The sequence below is a fragment of the Pseudophryne corroboree genome, chromosome 5 (genome assembly GCF_028390025.1).
Source record: "Pseudophryne corroboree isolate aPseCor3 chromosome 5, aPseCor3.hap2, whole genome shotgun sequence".
Taxonomy (NCBI): domain Eukaryota; kingdom Metazoa; phylum Chordata; class Amphibia; order Anura; family Myobatrachidae; genus Pseudophryne; species Pseudophryne corroboree.
In genome coordinates, this window is record NC_086448.1 from 154,170,952 (window position 1) to 154,195,491 (window position 24,540).

The window sequence follows — 24,540 nt, forward strand, 5'->3', positions numbered from 1 at the left end:
AAACGCGGGAGTGGCTGGAGAAACGGGGGAGTGTCTGGGCGAACGCTGGGTGTGTTTGTGACGTCAAACCAGGAACGACAAGCACTGAACTGATTGCAGTGGAAGAGTAAAGGTGGCCACAGGCCCGGCGCTACCCGCTCAGCAGAGTCTGCAAAGCAGGGAGGCGCTGTGCAGGAGAGGCGCTCTCCCTGCTCTGCTACTCCGCTGTGTGCGCTGTTGCTGTCGGCTGCCGCTGCACCCGTTAGCAGTATGACAGCACAGCGGCGCCGGCTTGGGGCTCCTCTTCGGTCAGTTCATACTTCTCCCGTGACTTCCTCCCTTCCTCCCTCCCAGGAACGCACGCAGCGGAGGTATTCTCCCCCCTTCCATGCACAGTGTCACAGACACACACACACCAACAGCCGGCAACTTCGTCCGCACAGGCTGTCTCTCCTCTGTCACTGTGCTTTATGTTCCTGCACGTGAGACCGTGATGTGAGGTAAAGAACATTCTCTCTTCACTGTGGGGCAGATGTATTAACCTGGAGAAGGCATAAGGAAGTGATAAATCAGTGATATGTGCAAGGTGATAAAGGCACCAGCCAATCAGATCCTAACTGTTAAAATTTACATATTGGAACTGATTGGCTGGTGCCTTTATCACCTTGCACATATCACTGGTTTATCACTTCCTTATGCCTTCTCCAGGTTAATAATACATCTTCCCCTGTGTTCTCTGTGCCCTCCCCCGCTACATGCTGCAGGGAGCGTGTTCAGGGCATCCCGTCTTTCTTAATAGTGAGTTTAACTCTTTGAAATCCTTGATGTTTTCTTCAGTAATTGCTCATGAATGCTCCTGATGTGAGTGTACCCTTACAATTTTTTTTTTTTACCAGAGCACTATATATCTCAATCATATGGCCCATGTGAAATATCAAAAAGTGCAAATGAATCAAAACTGAGATCTCTATTCTATAGTAATATTTAATATATAGCATTTTTCTCTGTGCATGCTAATATTTAATTTAAACACAATAAGGGTCAATTATGAACATGAGAAAAACAGACACAAATGTCTGTTGTTTTGTGACCGCATCCTCCTATCTTGTTACATCCCCATATGCACACAGTATACGTTTAGGATCCCGGCTGCCAGAATACCGACGGCAGCATCCCGAAAGGATCAGGACCCTGACGGCGGACAGGGAGGGTTAGGGGATAGAAGAGGTAGGTCAGGATGCTGAATTCACCCATGTCAGGTTTGCCGCCATCGTGATGCTGCTGTCGGTCTAATGACTGCCGGAATCCCAACTGCCAGCATTTAATACTGACTCCATGCGCATGCAAGGATGATGGTGAGCTCAGTTTTCACATATCATGATGGACGAAGTGGGCTGAGTATATAAGCATACCTCCCAACATGACCCTCTCCAGGAGGGACACAATGCTCTGCTCCTGCACTTCCCTCTTACTGTATGTTTACCATCACCTGTGCTGTACCCTAATACTGACCCAGTGCTCATACCTATGTCATACCTCCCAACATGACCCTCTCCAGGAGGGACAGAATGCTCTGCTTCTGGACTTTTCTCTTAACGTATGATTGCCATCACCTGTGCTGAAACACCTTTCTTATCCATTATCCTGTTCAACACAGGTGCCGGCAATCATACAGTAAGAGGGAAGTCCATGAGCAGAGCATTGTGTCCCTCCTGGAGAGGTCATGTTGGGAGGAATGGTATAAAGGGCCCCATACACCTCTGCGACATGTCCCTCTGACATGTCACAGGCAATCACCCTGGCAGCCTCCCGGGGGGGCAGGATTGCCCAAGATACATCGTATGCTGTCCTTTTGCATACAATATATCTTGGGGGATCCTGGCCGATCCCAGCCACTCCTGCGGGGTCGGACCAGATTGAATGTGCAGCACATTCAATCTGGTGGATCCGATCCGATGCTCACGGGAACGCGCATCAGATCAGATCGAAACGCCTCCAAAATGCCCGATTTCATCCGATATATTGGGCCAAATGCCCGAAATCGGATGAAATCGGGCATTATTGTCCTAGTATATGGGGCCCAGAAGACAGGAATAGCAATATGCCTGATTTTAATCACAAAGGCATTTGCACCACAACATTGTGCATTTACACTCTAGTAAGTGAGCATTAATGGCAGTAACTAACAAAAAGAAAAACGTGGAGGAAATAGTATTCTTTACAGTGCAGTTCTGACCTTGGTTCTGCCTGAATGCTTATCTCTGTTCATTCCAAATTAAAATAACTATGATTTTAAATGTTTATTAGGAATAATACGCACCCCTTATTTTTTATTTTTTTCCCCCATGATTCAAGATTTGGAAACCCTCCTTTAATTATCCTGAATTTGCCCCTGGCCTCCCTTCCCCCCTGCACCTGTATGACAGACAGGCAGCAGCGGCAGGCACTTTCATTCTTCAGCACTGCCCCCTCCTTCCCTTCTCTCCTGTGGACATTATGTGTAAGGGACACTACTACGGTAGGTATCATGTGTAAGAGGCACTAGTCCTTTGGACATTATGTGTATTAGGGGCAGTACTACTGTAGGCATTATGTCTATAAGCGGCATTACTACTGTGGGCATTATGTGTAACGGCCACTTTTACTGTAAACATTATGGGGGAAATTCAGACCTGATCGCTTGGCTGCGTTTTTTGCTGTCCTGCGATCAGATAGTCACAGCCTACAGGGGAGTGTATTTTCGCTGTGCAAGTCTCTGCGCAGCCCAGGACTTACTCTTCCAGTGCGACTGACTCCTGCTGATCAGGGCCGGAGCTGACGTCTGACATCCTCCCTCAAAACGCTCGAGCCCACTTGCGTTTTTCCGGACACTCCCTGAAAACGGTCAGTTGCCACCCACAAATGGCCTCTTCCTGTCAATTACCTTGTGAATGCCCGTGCGAATGGATCCTTCGCACCATCCCGTCACTGACTGTCAATGCCCATTGTAGCCATCCGATGCGCCTGCGCAATGCGACTCAGATGCATGCGCAGTTCGGATCTGATCGCCCCCTGTGCAAAAATGCACAGCAGAGATCAGAACTTGGAATTACCCCCTATGTGCAGTGTTATGTACGATTGTGCTTCTGTGTGGCGTAATTAGAATTGGGGATACTATTATGTGGCCACGTCCCTTTCTTGTGAGACCACACTACTTTATGCGACGCGCGCCTTCAGCGTATGCTGTTCCTTTATTAAGTATGGGAGAGAGGGCGCAAATTTTTAGTTTGCAGGGAGGCGCCAGACACCCTAGCACCGGCCCTGGGTGGCCATCCACTACTCAGACTTGTCTGAACTGCAGATAGCATCAGATTTCTCTTGAACTCTCCCGGGAGCGTCCCGGGAATCGGATCAGACCCTGGCTTTAATTTTCATTACATTCACTTCCGATATATCTGATGCAATATATCATGTACCAGATCGCATCAGATATATCTGATACACACATGCTACATGTGATTGATCTGATGCTGCTGCTGCCGCTGTTCCCCCTCTTGGTGGGTGGGAGTGGTCAGGGAGATGCCAGTCAAGTGACGCTTCAGATGAATCTGATCAGATACATCTGAAGTAAAAAAAACACTCCGATGTGCACCTGATTTCTTCAGATTCAGATAAATAGTTGGGGCAGCCTCAGAGATCTGTAGTTCAGACATATCTGACACGGGAGTGAGCATCTGAGCGGAAGAGCCATCCAATGTGACACTTTTCTTCAGATATGACGGTCAGATGCATCAAAATCTGAAGAAAACTGCCCAAATCTGACTAGTGGATGGGGGCCTTTAAGTCTAAAGGTGGCCATCCACTACTCAGACTTGTCTGAACTGCAGATAGCATCAGATTTCTCTTGAACTCTCCCGGGAGCGTCCCGGGAATTGGATCAGACCCTGGCTTTAATTTTAATTACATTCACTTCAGATATATCTGATGCGATATATCATGTGCCAGATCGCATCAGATATATCTGATGCACACATGCTACATGCGATTGATCTGATGCTGCTGCTGCCGCTGTTCCCCCTCTTGGTGGGTGGGAGTGGCTAGGGAGATGCCAGTCAAGTGACGCTTCAGATGAATCTGATCAGATACATCTGAAGTAAAAAAAACAATCCGATGTGCACCTGTTTTCTTCAGATTCAGATAAATAGTTGGGGCAGCCTCAGAGATCTGTAGTTCAGATATATCTGACACGGGAGTGTGCATCGGATCGGAAGAGCCATCCGATGTGACACTTTTCTTCAGATACGACGGTCAGATGTGTCGAAATCTGAAGAAAACTGCCCAAATTGGACTAGTGGATGGGGACCTTAAGTCTCGAGCTACTCAGAAACTGCACAGAGAAGTCTTTTCGCAATATTGCGAATACTTCGTTCGCAATTCAGCTAAGCTAAGATTCACTCCCAGGGGGCGGCGGCTTAGCGTGTGCACTGCTGCGAAAAAAGCGGCTAGCGAGCAAACAACTCGGAATGAGGGCCATGGTTTTGCCCCTCTGCTATCAAATTTGCTGCTATGATCAACTCTGAATTACTCCCAGTGTCTATTTACATACTTTTTTCTAAAAATAAACATCCATAGGTTTTTTTTCCACCCTTTCTGTGTACATATATAAATTTTATATATATATAGTTCACATCAATTTATACACTGCTTGTCCTTAAAGGTATTAAACGAGTATTGTTTTACCTCACAATATTCTGTATTTATATTTATGTATTTATTTTATTATAACCTCTGCCTTAACACTGGCACTTTAATCCCTTACCTAGAACAGACAAGGGGGTCGAATCAATTGAAGGCGAGTTGAATATTGACGGGAAGGAGGTCCCTACGCTATTTGATTCAGCGCGCTGCTTTGTCAGAAAATGCCTATTCTCGCGCCCTAAACAGGGTGTCGAGATAGGGTGAGAGCATTCTCCAACATAAGTGCCCCGCAGCGATGCTATTTGCGCCTCGCTAGGGCACAAAACAGCATTGAGGCATTAGTTTTGTCGGATTTATGCCTGCATCACCAGAGGGGTGCGGGCAGAAATCCACTGGTTTGACTAAACAACGCGCTGAATTGAATAGCGGTGGGAACTCCTTCCCGGCGCAATTCAATTCGCATTCAATTGAATTGACCCTATTGTTTCCGGAACACTTGATTTCATAAACTCATCGCTGATCTCCCATATAGTAACAGCAAAGATCCCCTGTTTGGCATTAGAAGAAACATTGGGGGTCATTCCAACCCTTTCGCACGCAGCGGTTTATCGCTGCGGTGCGAACGGGTACGTAATGCGCATGCACAGCGGCCACAGTGCACGACGTTGCCTGGCGACAGGGGTCGCCGGGTTACATCGCGGCTAACGAAGGAAGCGGTCACAGAGCCGACCACAAAGAAGATTGACAGGAAGAAGGCGTTCCAGGGCGGATCCGGACCGTTGGCTGACGTTTTCGGGGAGTGGTGAGGAAAACGCAGGCGTGTCCAGGAGAACGGAGGGCGGATATCTGACGTCAAAGCCGGACCCAGCATCGCAAAGATCGTCGCACAGGGTAAGTAACTAGGTATAGGCCTAGTCTTCTTTTGCTTGAAATTTTTTTAGCTTAGCAGGGCTGCACAAGCGATCACAGCCCTGCTAAGCTAAAATACACTCCCCCATAGGTGTGTACTAGTTGATCGCAGCAGCAGCAAAAAGTTGCTGGCTGCGATCAACTCGGAATGATCACCATAAGGAGCTGTTTTGAGATTTCAATTGTTAGCTGGCGCACTGGATGTATTACCTTTATATTATTTTCAATAAGTGGCACTTGTAGCTGGTTAATCCATACTAGTATAATGTACAGATAGCTATCCTCAGATGGCATATAGATGTACTGTACGTGCCCATAGTGGTGCAGCTGTCAGTAAATTAAAAAGATGGGGGGAAAAAACAATATTCCAAAAAATAAGCATGACAGGGACATTAAATCCAGCTTGATAGGCTTGGCGTTTATTACTGAGTATTGAAACAGTACATTGTAAATCACAGTGAAAAGTCCTCATTGGTCATTTTGGTATTGAAAAGCTATACAGGTGGGCAAGCCGCTATGGCGCCCTGTTTTCCCTGCCCACTCACACACTGAACTGAAAATAGAAGCGCAAGGTGTACATATGCATGGTGCAACAAATTTTACACAAGTTGCATTTTTGCATGGTACAAAAGGGTCCACGTCCAATTCTTATTCAGGCCCTCAATAGTCTTATGAACAAGCAAGTTTGCACAAATGCTCCTTTCAAACACGCAGCTAAATCACGAGTTTATGCACATGAACGCATGAACGTGCATCAACCCCCGGGATTACTGCATGTGTGAAAGAACACAACCTAGGAGTAAAGGCCAGTACTCACGGGCCGATGCTGGAGAGATGTGTGCTGAGCAAACCGCTCAGCACACATTTCTCCCGGCGCTCAGCACAGCGCGATCTGTGCTGAGCGTGTGGGGGGAGACGGGGGAAATGCTCATTTCACCCAGCGGGTGAAGTGAGCGACCCGCTAGATTGGCCTGCATGCAGGCCAATCTAGCAGCAGCGATAGCGATGCGCGGGGCTGCGCATCGCTATCGCTGTTAGGGCTACACACGGAGCGATCTTGCTGAAAAGCTAAGCAATCTAGTCAGATTGCTTAGATTATCGCTCCGTGTGTACCCCCCTTAAGTCCTGGGTCCCCAACCCTGCTACCGGCCATGGTCACGGGGCTGTGACCCTGGAATTTCCCGGCTGCTAGACCCGGCAATACCTGAAACACACACACTCTATAATTTGCTCTAACTCAGTGGTTACCAACCTTTTTGAATCATGGCTCCCTAGAGCATCACAATTTTGTTCACGGCACCCCTGGGCCAAAAGTTTCTTATTGAGAAACATAGGGGTACATTTACTAAGCAGTGATAAGAGCGGAGAAGTGAGCCAGTGGAGATATTTCCCCATCAACCAATCAGCAGCTCTGTATCATTTTATAGTATGCAAATTATAGATGTTACTTCAGTGCTGATTGGTTGATGGGGAAATATCTCCACTGGCTCACTTCTCCGCTCTTATCACTGCTTAGTAAATGTACCCCCTTAGAAAGATATATTAAATTAAGTAAATTGTGTTTATATGTCATCCTTATGTTCAGTTATGTGGTGAGGGACAGGATTTGCTCCACATATTTTATGACTGGCAGCCACCAGCACTGGTTTTGTCTATTACACTGACCATAAATAATTTGAATTGGTCCTGGACCACCAATCCAAGGCACCCCTGCAAGTGTCCCGGGGGGTGCCACGGCACACAATTTGAGAACCGCTGCTCTAACTGAAGCACTCTAGCCAAGAATGCCCTTAAAAATATGTATTAAAATACAATGTAGTTTAAAAGAGTTTATCATTGCTGGTGAACTCACTTATTATATAGAATAAATATAAAATATTCATTTTATTTTTCTCATTTTAATTGACTTGAATTTAGAATTAATATTGACATATTCATTCTTTCAAGGATGCACTCTTACAGCAATGACATAAACTGCCAATTAATTGTAGACGCATATCTCTCTATATCCCTTGTGGCTCTTTTCATCTCACAGTTCACCTGAACAATAAGGTTAATTCAGCGTTATTAATAGAACAGCTGGGGCTAAGTTCTCCTCTCCTTTGTCTGTAGTTGAGAGAACTGAAGGCTTTGTGTGAGCTATGATTATTTAACAAGATAGATTAATGGTATACATTTATACATTTAGGAAATCTGGAGATCAGTACAGAAATCGAAGCTGAATTAACGCAAATATAAATATCAGAACATTGTTTGGGACCCTAAAATACAATACAGCGATGTGTCTGCAGACACGTTACTTTAATAGCTTATACAGACTTGTAGGGACTTTGATTTGAGACCATGGGGTATATTTACTAAGGTCCCGATTTTGACCGAGATGCCGTTTTTTCTTCAAAGTGTCATCTCGGTCATTTACTAAACTCAAATCACGGCAGTGATGAGGCCATTCGTATTTTTTTGCAAGTCCAAGAAAAAAAATACGAATGAATACACCATCGGTCAAAACGCGGCTGTTTAGATATGAATCTCGGTCATTTACTAACAATTCGTATTTGTAATGTCTACCGTGAAAATGCATTTGCGGCCGTGAAAAAATACAAATCGTAAAAAAGTCCTAAAAAAAAACAGACCTGCTTTTGAGAAGCGTGTTTACATGTGTAGTCAATTATCCATTACTCACACCTGAATGTTTGGCCCTATAAAAGGGTCCCAGGCACAATTGGAAATTCTCTCACTCTGAAATGGCGGCTGTGGTGTGTGCTACAGATTTACTGGTTGCTGGGGGATACCTGAGACTGGTCCATGAGTCTGGAAGAAATCAGGGCCAGGTAAGTGAACATGGTCAGCAGGTTGTACAGGTGCCGCGGAGGCTGCGCCAGCCACGTTTTTTTAGGGGTCGTTTAAACTTAAACGCATTGTCTGATGATAGGGTCATACAGATGTTTCGCCTAAATAGAAACAACATTTTCAGACTGTATGACCTTGTCAAACTGGGACTAGACCCTGAGACAGCACGCTCTCGCTCTGTCTCAGGCCTGCACAAACTCCTGGCTGTGTTACACTTTATGGCTACTGGGAGCTTCCAGGCTGTGACAGGCGACGTTATTGGTATCTCCCAGCCCACCTTTTCTAAATATTTGAATCAGGTGAGTTGAAAAATACATACACGTCTATGTCTAAGTGTTGCTTCTGTAAGGTCTTATAACACAGTATTGTATTGAATACAGATCATGACACTCACCTTAGATTTATTAATGTCCACTCAGGTTTTGGATGTCTTGGAACCACATATAAATGCCTCTATCTGCTTCCCTACCCAGGAGTCGCAGTGGCATGCTGTCAGGGTAGCTTTCTATGAGCTTGCTCACATGCCCAATGTGCTGGGGGCCATAGATTGCACACACGTTGAGCTGAGACCACCTAGGGGCCGACAATATATATATACTAATCGGCATTCTAGCCAATCAACTAATGTCCAGGTGGTTTGTGATGCAAATCTCAAAATTATGAGTGTGGTTGCAGGTTACCCTGGCGGCTGCCATGACTCCTTCATCCTCAGTCAGTCATCTCTCTTTGATAAATTTGAGGACGGACAAATGCCTGATGGCTGGCTGCTGGGTATGTTCAAAGTGTGTTGTGTGTATGTGTGTTAACTACAAACACCATTTTTGTTTGGGGTAATTATTCATCAGACACATGTACTAATGTTGCCTATATCTGTATTTCAGGTGATGGGGGTTATGGCTGCTACTCTTGGCTACTGACTCCATTGTCCCAACCTGATTCTCCTGCTGAACACAGTTACAATCATGCACATAAGGCTACGCGGAATGTGATAGAAAGATGTTTTGGGGTGCTGAAATCTAGGTTTCGGTGTCTGGATAAATCTGCAGGCCTTTTGTTGTATAGTCCCTCCAAGGTGACTAGGATTGTGTTCTGCTGCTGTTTTCTACATAATCTGTGTTTGAATCAACATCTGGCACATGATGATGAAGAAAACAGTCAGCAAGCAGAGGAGTTAGAAACATCTGGTGACAGTGTGAGTACAGATGTAGGGAGGCAGGTAAGGCAAGAAGTGATTCTGCGGTATTTTACCGGTAAGTTTTTTTTGGATGTAATTAACCTTGACTAAACACTTTGCAATACATTTTTGTAAGTGTGAATGTGTGTTTTCTTACTTAGTGTTTGTTCTTTATAGTGGTATGTACATTTTAGTTAGTGATTGTTCAAAATACATTGTCATTCATTACCCCAGTAAATAATACACACATAGCGTGTTCTACAATGTTTGACACGGGCACCGGAAGTTGTGTGATTTCAATAATCAAAGTTTTATTGTGTTACTAAAATTATATTTTGGTGTTATTTTTTTTTCTTGTGTGTGCTGGGTGCCGTGCTTTGTGCTGGCTCGCTGGCACGTGCTCGGGAGGATCGACGAACAGGGGAGGTTACTGGGGTTTGGCTAGGGGTCGTGGTTCCTGAGTTGGAGCTCACTTGTTGTGCTGCCATCAAAGTGATGCTTTGGCTTAAATTGTGGATGCTGGCATTCAGTTGGTTGTTACTTGCAGTGTGGCTGGCCACAATCCTCGACAATGACTCATTCACCACCTGATTGTGTTGGACCAGTTGGATGAGTGCTTGCTGCTGGCGCTGTTGCTCATCAATGATGCGCGTCAAATTTGCCAGCATTTGAGTGTTGTCGGTCCGGATTTGCTCCATAGAAGTGGCAATTCTGCCTACCTGGACAATCAGTCTGCCCGAGTTCCTACTAATGCGCGGCAGATGATGGGGCAGACTGGCAAGGTGTTGGGTGTGGGCGTTCAGGCAGGCAGTGTTTTGGCTCTGTTGGGTTGCCAAACTGGACCAAAAGTCAGCGGACATTTGTTGCTGGGGTGGAGCTTGGAGCAGTTGTGGACTAATGGAGGGTTGGGGGATATCCTGCGGCTGGGTTGCCTGGGTCGGAACAACGGGTGTTAGGTGCAGTGTATAGGTGGCCTGTTGGTCTGGTTCCTGCTGGTCAACGTCGGGCATGAAGGTTCGTTCTGTATGGGGTGGCCAACATGCACTGTTTAGTTTACATTTAATATATTTGGTAGTCCTAAACATTTCAAACTTAATAATACTCCGGACATTTTTATATTTGAGTTGTGTATTTCTAAACGAGTAATCTTTTGTTTTGAAAAACATATGTCCCATCACAGGCGTGCAAATAGACTGACTGGCGGGTTCCACACCTAACTACCTCCCCTCCACAGCATTATAGTGTTCTCTCACCTCCCCTGTACAGGATATAGACTGCTCACCTGGATGGTCCAGAGGAGCGGATCAAGTAAGCAGTCTACATCCAGGACAGGGGAGGTGTGTGAACACTATAATGGTGTGGAGGGGGTGGTGGTGGATTTAGTTCGGTGAGTAAGTTGCTCTTCTTTTTCTGTGCACGTGTGTGGACTAAATTTAGTAAAATGGGTGGTCATTTTTAAATGTGATGTTGGCCATAGCAAACAATAAGACTTTGTTAATTTTTGCATTTGCACCTTCAAGAAGTTAATACGTGAAATCATATTGGTTGTTATGGCAAACATGTCATCTCAACTACAACTCACATCATAGTAAATGTAGTGTGTCAAAATTTTTGAATGTGTTTATTGTATGTTTTTACTCACCAGATAACTGAGGTGATCGGGGCTCATCACTTTGGGGACTAGCCAATAGTGCCTGTGGTGGCTGGGACAAGACTGCGGAGATGCGCCGCCTGGGTGGGGAAGATGGATCCGCTGATTCCAAATCCACACGGCGCGTCTTACTTGGCCTCCTGGGTAAGTTTACAGAGCCCTGTGATGGGCGCCTTAGAGGGCGGCTTGCAGAAGAAGAACCTATGTGAATAGATAAACATTAATATTTTGTACTTCTATGTGTTTGCAGAATATGTGACTACAGTGAATTCTTACCTGCAATCCCAGCACCCACATCAGTTGGCAGTGGCCTGTCTGGAGCGCTGGTCTGGCGTACTGTTGAAAAAGTGAAAAAAACATTATGACCATACTTGGAAAACACATTGTTAACTGCAAAACCTTAGTGTACTGTAACCATTTTGTACGTAATGTAAAGTAAACTAATTTCTGCTTAAACTAATCTGGATTACTTAATTTGGTGTATATTTAAAAATGAACATGGTGTTGCACTAAATAATCCAGAAACATTGAGGAATTGTGTGCAATATATTGCAGAGATTGATTAATTGCTAATTGACCCAAACATCATAAAAAAATGTAGATATGCAAAAGAATTCAAAACACACGAACAAATCCAAAAAAACTGCAATTAGATACAACAGCTATGGACAAGCAATATCTCAGATTAAGTATTGGAACTACACATACCAGCATGCACTGCACCTTATTTAACATTCACTAATCTAAAAACTCAGCCAAGGCATGATGTGAAATGTAGTTTAAAAACACAATTACAGCTTAAGGGTGCACAGGCCTGCACGACATGACCAACACAATGTATGCATACTTAAAAAAAACATTTACATTTTGCAGCATGATCAGTTTTGAATGTTTAAAATTAAAATATAAATAAAAAACTCACCATCCTGCCTTGGACGGTCCGAATCCCGGACATGAGTTGCAGACACCACTTCTGCAGGAATCAGTGCCCGCACAGGCTCCTCCCAATCACGATACGTGGCCCGGAAAGGGGGGCCACCCCCGGTTTGGCGGGCTGATTTTGCCTCCTTGGCCATCTTGGCCTTGACACGGCGCTTGATGTCGTAAAACCTTTTGCGACACGTGTCCTCAGTCCGCCTCACCACACCCTCACTATTAACTGCCTGGATAACTTTCCCCCACAGGACAGACTTCCTGCGGGAGGACACCTTGGCAGCATCCTGCCCAAACAATTGGCGATGATGCCTCATCAGCTCCCGCACCAACGCCATGTTTTCAGCATAGCTGAACTTTACATTGCGCCCAGTCTTGGTAGTGGTGCGTGGCTGCGGAGCCACAGCACCATCGCTATCACTGGAGGACGCAGCAACAGGCACCCCCTCCTCCTCCTCACTAACCTCCTCCCTCTCACTAACCCCCTCCACCTCACTCACCTCCTCCACCTCACTCACCTCCTCCCTCTCACTAACCTCCTCCACCAGACTGACCTCCTCCACCTCACTCACCTCCTCCCTCTCACTAACCTCCTCCACCACACTGACCTCTGAGTCAGACATAACCAGGACAAACTACACAAAACACAGAAAAATCAAAACAGAAAACACACTCCTCCACTACCGCTACACACCACACAGCCAACACACACACACACACACACACACACACACACACTCACTCACTCACTCACTCACTCACTCACTCACTCACTCACTCACTCACAAACAATGACAATAGACTTGGAAAAAAAAACAAGGACAAAAAAATTAACAAACTTTGAAAAAACACCACAACAAGTATGACAAGACTACTTACACACACAGTACAGCACTCAACAATCGCTAAACTCCTCACAAAAACCACCAAAAACTCCACCAAACTCACCAACTCCAAATACACCTTCCTCTCTCCTCTCCACTAGCTAAACCCACGAGGTGCGGTGTGTTTGGGGCGTTTTTATAGTAATGTGCACAGACACTCCTCCATCACGAATACAACCAATCACGGACGAGTGACAAAAACGAAACTTAGGAAAAAAACGCGGCCGTGCACGGACAAACACTGCCGTAACAAACATGTGACGCATTCGTAAAAAAAACACGAAAACACGGCCGCAAAACTACCAAATCGGCCGCATTACACACCAGAAAATCACGAATGACATCGACATCGGAAAACACGAAAATGCAGAATACGACAGCTTAGTAAATTAGTCGTAATAAATTCAAAAAGTTGCAGTTTTACACTTTCGATGTCATTCGTGATTATTCTCCCACCAAATCGGGAGAATTACGAATGTTAGTAAATATACCCCCATGTTTACCGGTTAATGACATCTATCTTTACTTTTCTAACAAAGCAGATATTTTCAAAGGCGTGCTTTTATTCATATTGTATTCAGTGGTCCCAGAGCTGGCGCTGAAGGAAAATAAATGTGCTGCTTTACAACATAACTTGTAGGCAATGCGCATAATGGGCCTAATTCAAGGTTGATTGCAAAACAACATTTTCTTCTAATCAGTGGCGTTTCCTTGCGGCGGGCGAGCCGTGCAACCGCACGGGGCGCCCGCCGCGGCACTTTGCTGGTCCCTGTTTCCCTGTCCTCCGTCTTCCCGAGTACTCCTGCTCGGGGGGGGCGGAGTTTCGCGGAACGACGCGGCTGCGTCGTGACATCACGATGCAATCGCGTCATTCCGCGAAACTCCGCCCCCCGAGCAGGAGTACTCGGGAAGACGGAGGAGGGCTGGAAGGAGGTGGCGCGAGGAAGCTGGAAGGAGGAGGCGCGCGGAAGGAGAGGCGGCCGACCCGAAGAGCGGAAAGGTCCTTCATATGTAAGTTGTGTCTCTCTCTCTCTTCCTTCCACCCCACTTGACACTTACCTGCCGTACTGTGTAAATTGGGGACACTTGCCTGCTGCACTGTGTAAATTGGGGACACTTGCCTACTGCACTGTGTAAATTGGGGACACTTGCCTGCCGTACTGTGTAAATTGGGGACACTTGCCAGCCGTACTGTGCAAAATGGGGACTCTTGCCTGCCGTACTGTGCAAAATGGGGACTCTTGCCTGCCGTAATGTGTAAAATGGGGACTCTTGCCTGCTGTAATGTGTAAAATGGGGACTCGTGCCTGCCGCAATGTGTAAAATGGGGACTCTTGCCTGCGTAATGTGTAAAATGTGGACTTTCCCCCCCCCCTTTGGTGGCCGTGATGAGATCAGATGAGTCCACGCCCATTTTAATGAGACCACGCCCATGTTTTTTTTTTATATATCTAGGGGGGGGGGGGGCATTTTTTTAATGTCAATGGGGGGGGGGGGGGGCGCATTTTGAAATCTCGCACTGGGAGCCAAATTGGCTAGAAACAGCCCTGCTTCTGATGGGCAAAGCCATGTGCACTGCAGGTGGGGCAGATATAACATGTGCAGAGGGAGTTAGATTTGCGTTGGTTATATTGTTTCTATGGAGGGTAAATACTGGCTGCTTTATTTTTACACTGCAATTTAGATTTCAGTTTGAACACACCCCACCCAAATCTAACTCTCTCTGCACATGTTATATCTGCCCAACCTGCAGTGCACATGGTTTTGCCCATTAGAGGAAAATGTTGTTTTGCAATCAACCTTGCATTAGGCCCAATAACCTCTGACCCACAAGTCAATGCACATAATTTTATCAAAGTAATACTAACTGTAATATCCAAGAAGCGGGAACTGTATGGATTTCCTGTCTGATTATGGCTTCCCTGGGGAATAACTTTTAGCACCAAAAGTTTAGAACTCAGTAATGTTAAAATGAGGGTGTGAGAGAATACGGGAGTTAATATATATATAGTGCTGTGCCTGCTGCTTTCTGTGGACGTAGAATGTATATATATACTTTCATGGTTAAAATACAGTTCCACAATATTTTTTTATGTTGCAGTTGGAAATTGTCCACTCAAGTGGATACATGTATACCTTCTTTAATCTTACAGTTTAAAAAAAGTTGTATGTGTTTTTATAAGCCCTGATGACTAATAAAAGAAAAAATCATATATTAGGTTATCATAACTCATGCATAAGAAAAGCCATGCCAAATCGGTTTAATTGTTATTTGAATTTGCCTGTCAACCTACAGATGCAATCATCAATGACAAATATTTTGGACCAAGAATATTGTGTAGTCTTTCTAACCCCAAATTGGGCTATTGGTCTCTAGACTAGATAGTAGATACTATTCGTGGATCCATCCATGCCATAATAATTTGCAATGGCATTCCTTGACATCACTATTCAGTTTACAGTACTTACCCTCTATATGCCCCTAACATTTTTTCCCATTTTCATTTATAGGTACTCTTCATTCATTTAATCATCCAGACAGGTGGCACAGAGTACACTCATGGCCCCAGCAAAAGCATGAACATAAATCTCAGAGCGGTTTTATATTGGCCATCTTGGATTCAAAACAACGCAGCCCCTTCCGTAGGAGCCGGCTGAGATGCAGAAAAGACATATTTGGGTAAATGTAATAGGACCTTGGTAGAAGTCTTTGCACTTTGTAACTGAGGAAATACATGTAATTAGGAAACAATCATCCTTTGAGTTGAGCAGATTCACCATGTCATACATTATTAAAAACTGAGGAGATTAAACAAATATGCCTATCCTGAATGACAGTATAGACTATGGCCACAAGAGGTCACTGTCTACTCTTTGAAAATTGGTGATTCACGTTGAAATATACCTTTTCTGGACTTTTGTTTCGGGAGGAGGAAATGTAGAAAATAAACCACAAGGTGGTATGTATTATATTGATAGCTGTCAGGGCTGCTGTCTCTATTAAGGCAGGGGGGCAAAGCAATAAGGTGACAGCCTAGCCCCTCAAGCTTACTATACAAGTCCTAGAAAAAAAAGTGGGGCTTCTCCAAAACCTCCTGTGCTATATGGGTCTGGCTAATGAATTAATGAGACCTTAGGAGCCTGCAACCCCTTGAGGTGTCCTTCCTTATATAATGGACAGGGAACCTAAACTAACATTAATTTTAATTTAACTTAATTTAATTTTCATTTAATTTAATTTTAATTTAATTTTAACATTAACTAACATTCATTTTAAAAGAACGTTCATTGAGATACAGGAATTCCTGAAAATAATGTAATAATCAACTTCAGTCTCTTTCCTTGAGGTACAGCTGCTATTATATAGTTTCATTAATTTGCTTAAAATATTGTAAAAGTTGGTGAGAGAAAACGAGTGGATGTAACTTAGATGTAGTGTGATTTGAAAAGAATGTGCTAATATGAATATGTAATTGTAGTGCAGGAAAATCAAATATAAAAAAATAATGTGGTAGAATAAAGTATGTTCCATTGTCACCCCCTTTTACCCGCATTGTGCTATTCCAAATAGTATTAAACGTGGGTATTTTGATACCAATGGCTATTGAAGCTTTATGTTATTCATCCAGTTTTCAGGTGTACATCTTTTAAATGTCCAACAGTATACCAATATTTTTACTCATATGTTGGGATCTTACTGTATGTCGTTAAAAGTAAGACTGAGAATTAAGGGCACTTGTAAGAGTCAGTAAAAGATACATAGACTTAAATAGCTCCTGAGGAAGATGTGGGTACTTCCACACTGAAACGCACTTGATTCCCCTTACAGACACCTACTGCGGACCTCAATAAACCGGACCAGCTCTGCTTATTGGAGGACATCTATATTCCCGAACCGCTGTCCACCTGCAACACTGTGGCAAGTACCCTCTACCAACAGGAACTGCACGGCTTGCTAATCTATGAACTGGGTAACTCACTCCTGTTTCCTGGATATTATACTTTAAAGGGGCATTCTAACCCTTATATAAAAGTGCACAAGGAGAATGAACATTATTATAGTCATTCTTATCAAAATAGACCGGTCTCTGGACTATATGTCACAAACGCAGATTTTTTTAGGTAGCGTTTTTATGTTTGCAATTTCATTTTATTTGATATAACATTTTTTGTCTATATTAACCAAACCGCATTGCTTATATATTTTATGGTCTACTGATTGTGGTACTTATAACTTATATCGCTGTTTTCTCTTCTGTTAGACAGGTGACCTCATCTATATGTACAGTAGAAGTCATCATTACACTGACAGGCGTTTGCTGTGTGTTGTGACCCTGAGCTGCACGGACTATAGTTACATTATAGGCCCTTACCAATATGATGCCCTAGGCAAGATTTTGGCTGGTACCACCTAGCACCGCCACTAGTTCTGCCTCTAAACCCTGCACCCCCTTTCCAGCACCATCACCCCTCACATATAGCAGTCCTCATTTTGGTGCTCCTAGCCCCTATATTTTAAATAAGAACAGTGTGCACATTCGGCGCAAAGCCGAAAAAATAGGATTTTAATAACCTACCGGTAAATCCTTTTCTCATAGTCCGTAGAGGATGCTGGGGTCCATTTTAGTACCATGGGGTATAGACCGTTCCGCAGGAGCCATGAGCACTTTAAGACTTTTCTACAGTGTGAACTGGCTCCTCCCTCTATGCCCCTCCTCCAGACCTCAGTATAGGAACTGTGCCCGAGGAGACGGACTTCTTTCAGAGAATAATTTTTATTAAACTAGTGGTGAGATTCACACCAGCTCACACCATACAACAAACATGCCGCAAAACATGGCCTTCAACATAACCCATGCTAACGTGCATGCTTAACATAACAGCAACTGCTGTAAAAACATCTTGCATGAGAACCTGTGTAAAAAGATAAACGTAAAACCGCAGGAAAAAATTAGCACTGGGCGGGCGCCCAGCATCCTCTACGGACTACGAGAAAAGGATTTACTGGTAGGTTATTAAAATCCTATTTTCTCTAACGTCCTAGAGGATGCTGGGGTCTATTTTAGTACCATCGGGATGTACCAAAGCTCCCAGTATGGGCGGGAAAGTGCTAATGTTCCTGCAGAACTGACTGACCAAACTTAAGGTCGTCAGCAGCCAAGGTATCAAACTTGTAAAACTTAGCAAACGTGTTTGCCCCTGACCAAGTAGCTGCTCGGCAGATTTGCAATGCCGAGACACCCCGGGCAGCCGCCCAGGACGAACCCACTTTCCTAGTAGAGTGGGGTTTTACCGAAGTCGGTAACGGCAACCCTGCCGTGGAATGAGCGTGCTGAATGGTACCTCTGATCCAGTGCGCAATAGTCTGCTTAGAAGCAGGACCCCCAATCTTGTTGGGATCATAGAGGACAATCAAAGCTTCTGTTTTCCTAATCCAAGCCGTTCTAGCAACATAAATCCTTAATGCTCTGACGACATCCAAGTACTCTGAAACAGCTGAAGTGTCAGAAGCCACTGTCACCACCACAGGTTGGTTGATATGGAAAGACGACATAACCTTTGGAAGAAAATGCTGACGCGTTCTCAGTTCAGCCCTATCTTCATGAAACATTAAGTAAGGACTCTTGTGAGACAGCTCCTAACTCTCTGCCTGAGGCCAAGGCCAACAGCATGACCACTTTCCAAGTGAGAAACTTCAACTCTACCTCCTGTAAAGGTTCAAACCAGTCTGATTTAAGGAACTGCAACACCACATTAAGATCCCATGGCGCCGCAGGAGGCACAAAGGGAAGTTGGATGCGCAGAACCCCCTTTGCGAACATCTGGACTTCAGGAAGGGAAGCCAAAGGTTTCTGAAAGAGAATGGACAAGGCCAAAATTTGGACCTTGATAGACCCTAATCTAAAGCCAGCATCCACACCCGCCTGTAGAAATAGGAGAAGATGTCCTAATTTAAACTCCACCGCAGGAGACTTCTTGGATTCACACCAAGATACATATTTTCTCCAAATACGATGGTAATGTTTGGACGTTACCCCTTTCCTGGCCAGAATAAGTGTGGGAATGACTTCATTGGGAATACCCTTACGGACTAGGATCTGGTGCTCAACAGCCATGCCGTAAAACGCAGCCGCGGTAAGTCTTCATAAACAAACGGCCCCTGCTGAAGCAGGTCCTCGCGAAGAGGAAGAGGCCGATGATCTTCCAGTAATAACTCCTGAAGATCTGGATACCAAGCCCTCCTTGGCCAGTCTGGAGCAATGAGAATTGCTCAAACCCTTGTTCTTCTGATGATCTTGAGAACTTTTGGTATTAGTGGAAGTGGAGGGAACAGATACACCGACTGAAACACCCACTGGGTCACCAGTGCATCCACTGCTATTGCTTGTGGGTCTCTCGACCTGGAACAATATTTCTGAAGCTTCTTGTTGAGACATGATGCCATCACATCTACTTGAGGAACGCCCCAACGATTTGCTACCTCTGCAAAGACCTCTGGATGGAGGCCCCATTCTCCTGGATGGAGATCGTGTCTGCTGAGGAAGTCCACTTCCCAGTTGTCCACTCCCTGAATGAAAATTGCTGACAGGGCTTTTGCATGTCTCTCTGCCCAGAAGAGAATTATTGTCACCTCTGCCATTGCCGCTCTGCTTTTTGTTCCGCCTTGGCAGTTTATGTAAGCTACTGCCGTTACATTGTCTGACTGGATCAGTACGGGACGGCCTTGTGGAAGGTGTGCCGCTTGAAGAAGGCTGTTGTACACAGCTCTCAGCTCCAGAATGTTTATATGAAGGAGTACTTCTTGATTTGACCATCTTCCTTGGAAGCTTTCCCCTTGTGTGACTGCTCCCCAACCTCGGAGGCTTGCATCTGTGGTCTCCAGGATCCAAGTCTGAATCCTGAACCTGCGTCCCTCTAGGTGGTGAGAACTTTGTAGCCAGCACAGGAGCAAAATTCTGGCTTTCGCAGATAAGGTTATCCATTGATGCATGTGCAGATGCAATCCAGACCACTTGTCCAGTAGGTCCCGCTGGAAAACCCTGGCATGGAATCAGCCATATTGTAGAGCATTGTAAGCCACTACCATCTTCCCCAGCAGACGAATGCACTGATGAACGGATACACACTTTGGTCTCAAAATTTGTCTGACCATGCTCTTGATCTCCTGAGCTTTTCCCACCGGTAGAAGTACTCTCTGTTCTTCGGTGTCCAGTATCATTCCCAGAAATGATAACCTCATTGTCGGTTCCAATTGCGATTTTTGGAAGTTGATGATCCAACCGTGCTTTTGCAGTACCGTCAGGGATAGTGTTATGTCCTGGACCAACTTCTCCCTCGATCTCACCTTTATGAGGAGATTGTCCAAGTAAGGAATTATGTTGACTCCATCATTTCCGCCATTGCTTTGGTGAATATTCTCGGAGCCGTGGAGAGCCCGAAAGGTAACGTCTGGAACTGGTAGTGAGAGTCATGAACCGCAAACCTCAGGTATGCTTGATGCAGAGGAACAATGGAAACATGCAAATAGGCATCCTTGATGTCCACTGACACCAGGAAATCCTTTCCCTCAAGCTAGAGATCAACGCTCTCAGGGACTCCATCTTGAATTTGAATCTTTTTAAATAAAGATTCAGAGTTTTTAGGTTTAAAATCGGCCTGACCGAGCCATCCGGCTTCGGCACTACGAACAGGCTTGAATAATATCCCCTGCCCTGTTGTTCGGCAGGAACCAAGGAAATTACTTCGTCTTGAACTAATTTCTGTATGGCGTTCAGCACTTTTGTTCTGTCCTGAACAGAAACTGGCAAGGCTGATTTGAAAAATCGGCATGGGGGAAGGTCTTGAAATTCTAGCTTGTAACCTTGGGATACTATTTGTAATATCCAAGGATCCAGATCTGAGTGATCCCAGACCTGGCTGAAGAACAGAAGACGCGCCCCCACCCGATCGCTCTCACGCAGGGGAGCCCCAGTGTCATGCTGTAGTTTTGGCAGTAGTTGTTGACTTCTGCTCCTGCGAGCCTGATGGTGTTGTAGACTTCCTACCTCTTCCTCTCCCTCTTCCTGCGAAGACGGGAGTACCCTTTTTGTACTTGTTGGGCCGAAAGGACTGCATAGTATGAGAATGATATACTTTTTTAGGCGGTGCAGCTGCAGACGGCAGAAATGCTGATTTGCCAGATCTAGTAGTTGATATCATGGCATCCAGATTTTCACCAAAAAGTGCCTCACCATTGTAGGGGAGTGCCTCAATATTTCTTCTGGATTCTGCGTCAGCATTCCATTGGCGGATCCAGAGCGCCCTGCGAGCTGAAATTGCCATAGCAGAGGCTCTTGAGCCCATTAAGCCAACATCCTTCATAGCCTCAACTATGTAACCTGCAGAATCTTTTATATGACCTAAAATTAGAAGCATATCATCCTTATCAACAGTGTCAATATTAATAATCAAGTTGTCTGCCCATTTTTCCACAGCGTTACCAACCCACGCAGAAGCAATTGTGGGCCTGAGTAACGTACCCGTAGCTATATAGATAGACTTCAAAGTCGTCTCTAATTTGCGGTCAGCAGGTTCTTTTAAGGAAGCTGACCCTGGGGCAGGTAAAATGATTTTCTTCAACAGCCTAGAGACTGAGGTGTCTACCATTGGGGGTGACTCCCACTTACGCCTGCCCTCTTCAGGGAACGGGTACGCTACACGCAACCTTTAGGGACAGCAAACTTCTTTTCCGGGTTAGACCAGAATTCTTCAAAGAATGCATTTAAGTCCTTAGACGGAGGAAAAGTCACCACCTGTTTTTTATTTAATTTAAAATAATCTTTTTCCTCAGGTGTAGGTGTTGTGTCAGTAAATCCCAACATCTCTTTTATAGCGACTATCATACATTGAATGCTCTTAGCCAGTTTGGGGTCTACCATCTCAAATCCCCAGTGTCGACCTCCGTGTCGGAATCTGTGTCAGTGTCCCTTTGCATAATCTGCGCCAGAGACTTTTTTTGGGAACTGGAGGGATCCCGAGTGGATGACGTGGAGGAGTCAGCAAACAGTGCATCCTCCACAGACTGTCTCCAGTACTTTGTCTGCTGTTCAGACTCAGAAAATTTCTTTGCAAGCTTAGACATATTATTCTGCAGCTTTCTCACCCACACAGGCTCAGAACACTCTTGTTCATTCAAATTGGGTTCCTCTGGGGAAGAACTTTCTCCAGACATGGTACACACTTGTACAGTCACACCACTTCCACACCGGGGAGCTAATGGGAACAGACCTACACTAATGTCTGTCAGAGGGACCCAAAGGGATTTGCCAATCCACACCACGCGCCTATAAGTATTGTATACAGTATACACAATCACAGCGCTGTATAATTCAATATTAAGTCCTCAGACCTAATGTAATATGTTGCTCCCCTCCCCTTCTATAACACCCTGGTACTTGTATTGTATCAGCGATGTGTGAGGAGAAGCAGCTTCAGGATCAGCACACTGGCGTTTCTGTTGAAGAAAATGGCGCCCATGAGTGTTACTGGCAAGTCTGAGGAGAAAGCCCGCCCCCTTGTAATGGCGCGATTTTACCTCAGAGAACAATTTTTTTTATACTGGTGGGGGTAGTGCACATCAGCGGCTCACATGTATGTACATTTTGCCAGTGAGAGTAAGGATTTTATATGTCCCTCAGAGCGCGCCCCCCCCCCTCGCGCGCTCTGCACTCTGTGCTGAGAGACATGTTGCTGTGCAGCGTCCCGCGCTGCGCTGGTATCTTTTTTCCCGCCATGATGACCGGAGAACCCCTCTCTGCAGGCTTCCGGTAAATACTCACCAGCCTTCTGACTTCTGGCTCTGTTAGGGGGTGGCGGCAGTGCTGTGGGGGTGAGCAGCAGCCAGGCAAGGGCTGTGTTCAGTACCCTTCAGAAGCTAATGGTGTCCTGTCAGCGGAAGCAGAGCCATTGAACTAATGGAGAAGTTGGTTCCTACTGCCCCCCCTAAGTCCCACGAAGCAGGGAAGATGTTGCCAGCAGCTTCCCTGTAAAATAAAAAACATAACAAAGTCTTTTCCAGCAAAACTCAGTAGAGCTTCACTGATGTGCAGCCAGTCTCCCGGGCACATTTTCTAAACTGAGGTCTGAAGGAGGGGCATAGAGGGAGGAGCCAGTTCACACTGTAGAAAAGTCTTAAAGTGCCCAGGGCTCCTGCGGAACCGTCTATACCCCATGGTACTAAAATGGACCCCAGAATCCTCTAGGACGTAAGAGAAAGGTGCGTATTCTTGATGGGAAGGGGCATGGCTACACAATAGTACCCCCAATTCAAATTACGTCACAGAGTAGTACAACTTTTTTCACATTATATCATGCGATAGTGCCCCTTATTCACATTACATCACACAGTAGTACCCCTTTACCTTACATACTTTACTTTTCACAGTAGTGCCCCTTCTTCACATTACATCACACTGAATTGCTCTTTATTTACATTAAATCACACCATATTGCTCTTTATTCACATTAGACCACACAGTAGTGCCATTTCTATACATTACGCCACACACGGACCTTAAACACATAATGCCACCCATTAGTAATGCACTTATACACATAATACCACACAGTAATGCCCCTTACACATATGACACACATTATTAATGTCCTTATAAACATAATGCCCCTTATACATATGCCGCACATTATTAATGCCCTTATACACATAATGCACCTTACACATTATGCCAACCTTAATTAATGCCCTTATACTCATAATGACACTTACACATATGCCGCACATTATTAGTGCACTTATACACATAATGACACACATAGTGCCCCTTACACATACTGTATGCCACACATTATTAGTGTACTTATACACATACTGTAATGACACACATAGTGCCCCTTACACATTTGCTGCACATTATTAATGCATTTATACACGACACACATAATGCCTCTTACACATATGCCGAACACTACTGCACAACCAACCCACACACACACACAGCACTCACATGGTCGCTAACACTGACTGTGACCTCTGCCTCTGCTTGGATACAGATGTGTCCACATATATCTTGCCTCAATACGCCATGCAGTAGGAGATGTGTGGCGTGGGTCAGCTGGCAGCTCTGCTAATGTCGGGCACCTTTTCTGATGAATATGCGTCTAATTGCATTTAAATGGTTAGAGTGCACAAGCAGCTTCTGTTGATTAAAATAATATGCAGCATGCCTATATTTTGTGTGCGACTGTGGCTGTATCTGCATATGAAATGCCCGTGCTGCACCTCTTCAGTGGAATGCACTCCCCCGCACCATAAGTCTCTCCCCGACCTTGCTAAGCTTCAAACTGGCAGTAAAAACCCACCTATTCATTAAAGCATACCCTCCCAATGCATAACCTAGTCCTGAGGCTGCTCCTCCATCCTCCTGCCTTGAACATATCAGCATTGCTTATTACATCCTGCCATCAGGCTACCTCCCGCTTGCTTG

At 45.1% G+C, this 24,540-nt stretch overlaps 1 protein-coding gene across 1 annotated transcript; it reads right to left on the reverse strand.

Moving 5' to 3' along the window:
• Positions 1-11,022: 11,022 nt before the first annotated feature.
• Positions 11,023-12,590, reverse strand: LOC134929576 (uncharacterized). Its single transcript, XM_063925167.1, has 4 exons — positions 12,163-12,590; positions 11,517-11,576; positions 11,232-11,441; positions 11,023-11,102 (listed from the first exon to the last, which is right to left on the reverse strand). The coding sequence occupies exons 1-4, from the start codon at positions 12,509-12,511 to the stop codon at positions 11,023-11,025; spliced, it is 699 nt and encodes a 232-aa protein (XP_063781237.1). The 5' UTR covers positions 12,512-12,590.
• Between the last annotated feature and the right edge of the window lie 11,950 nt (positions 12,591-24,540).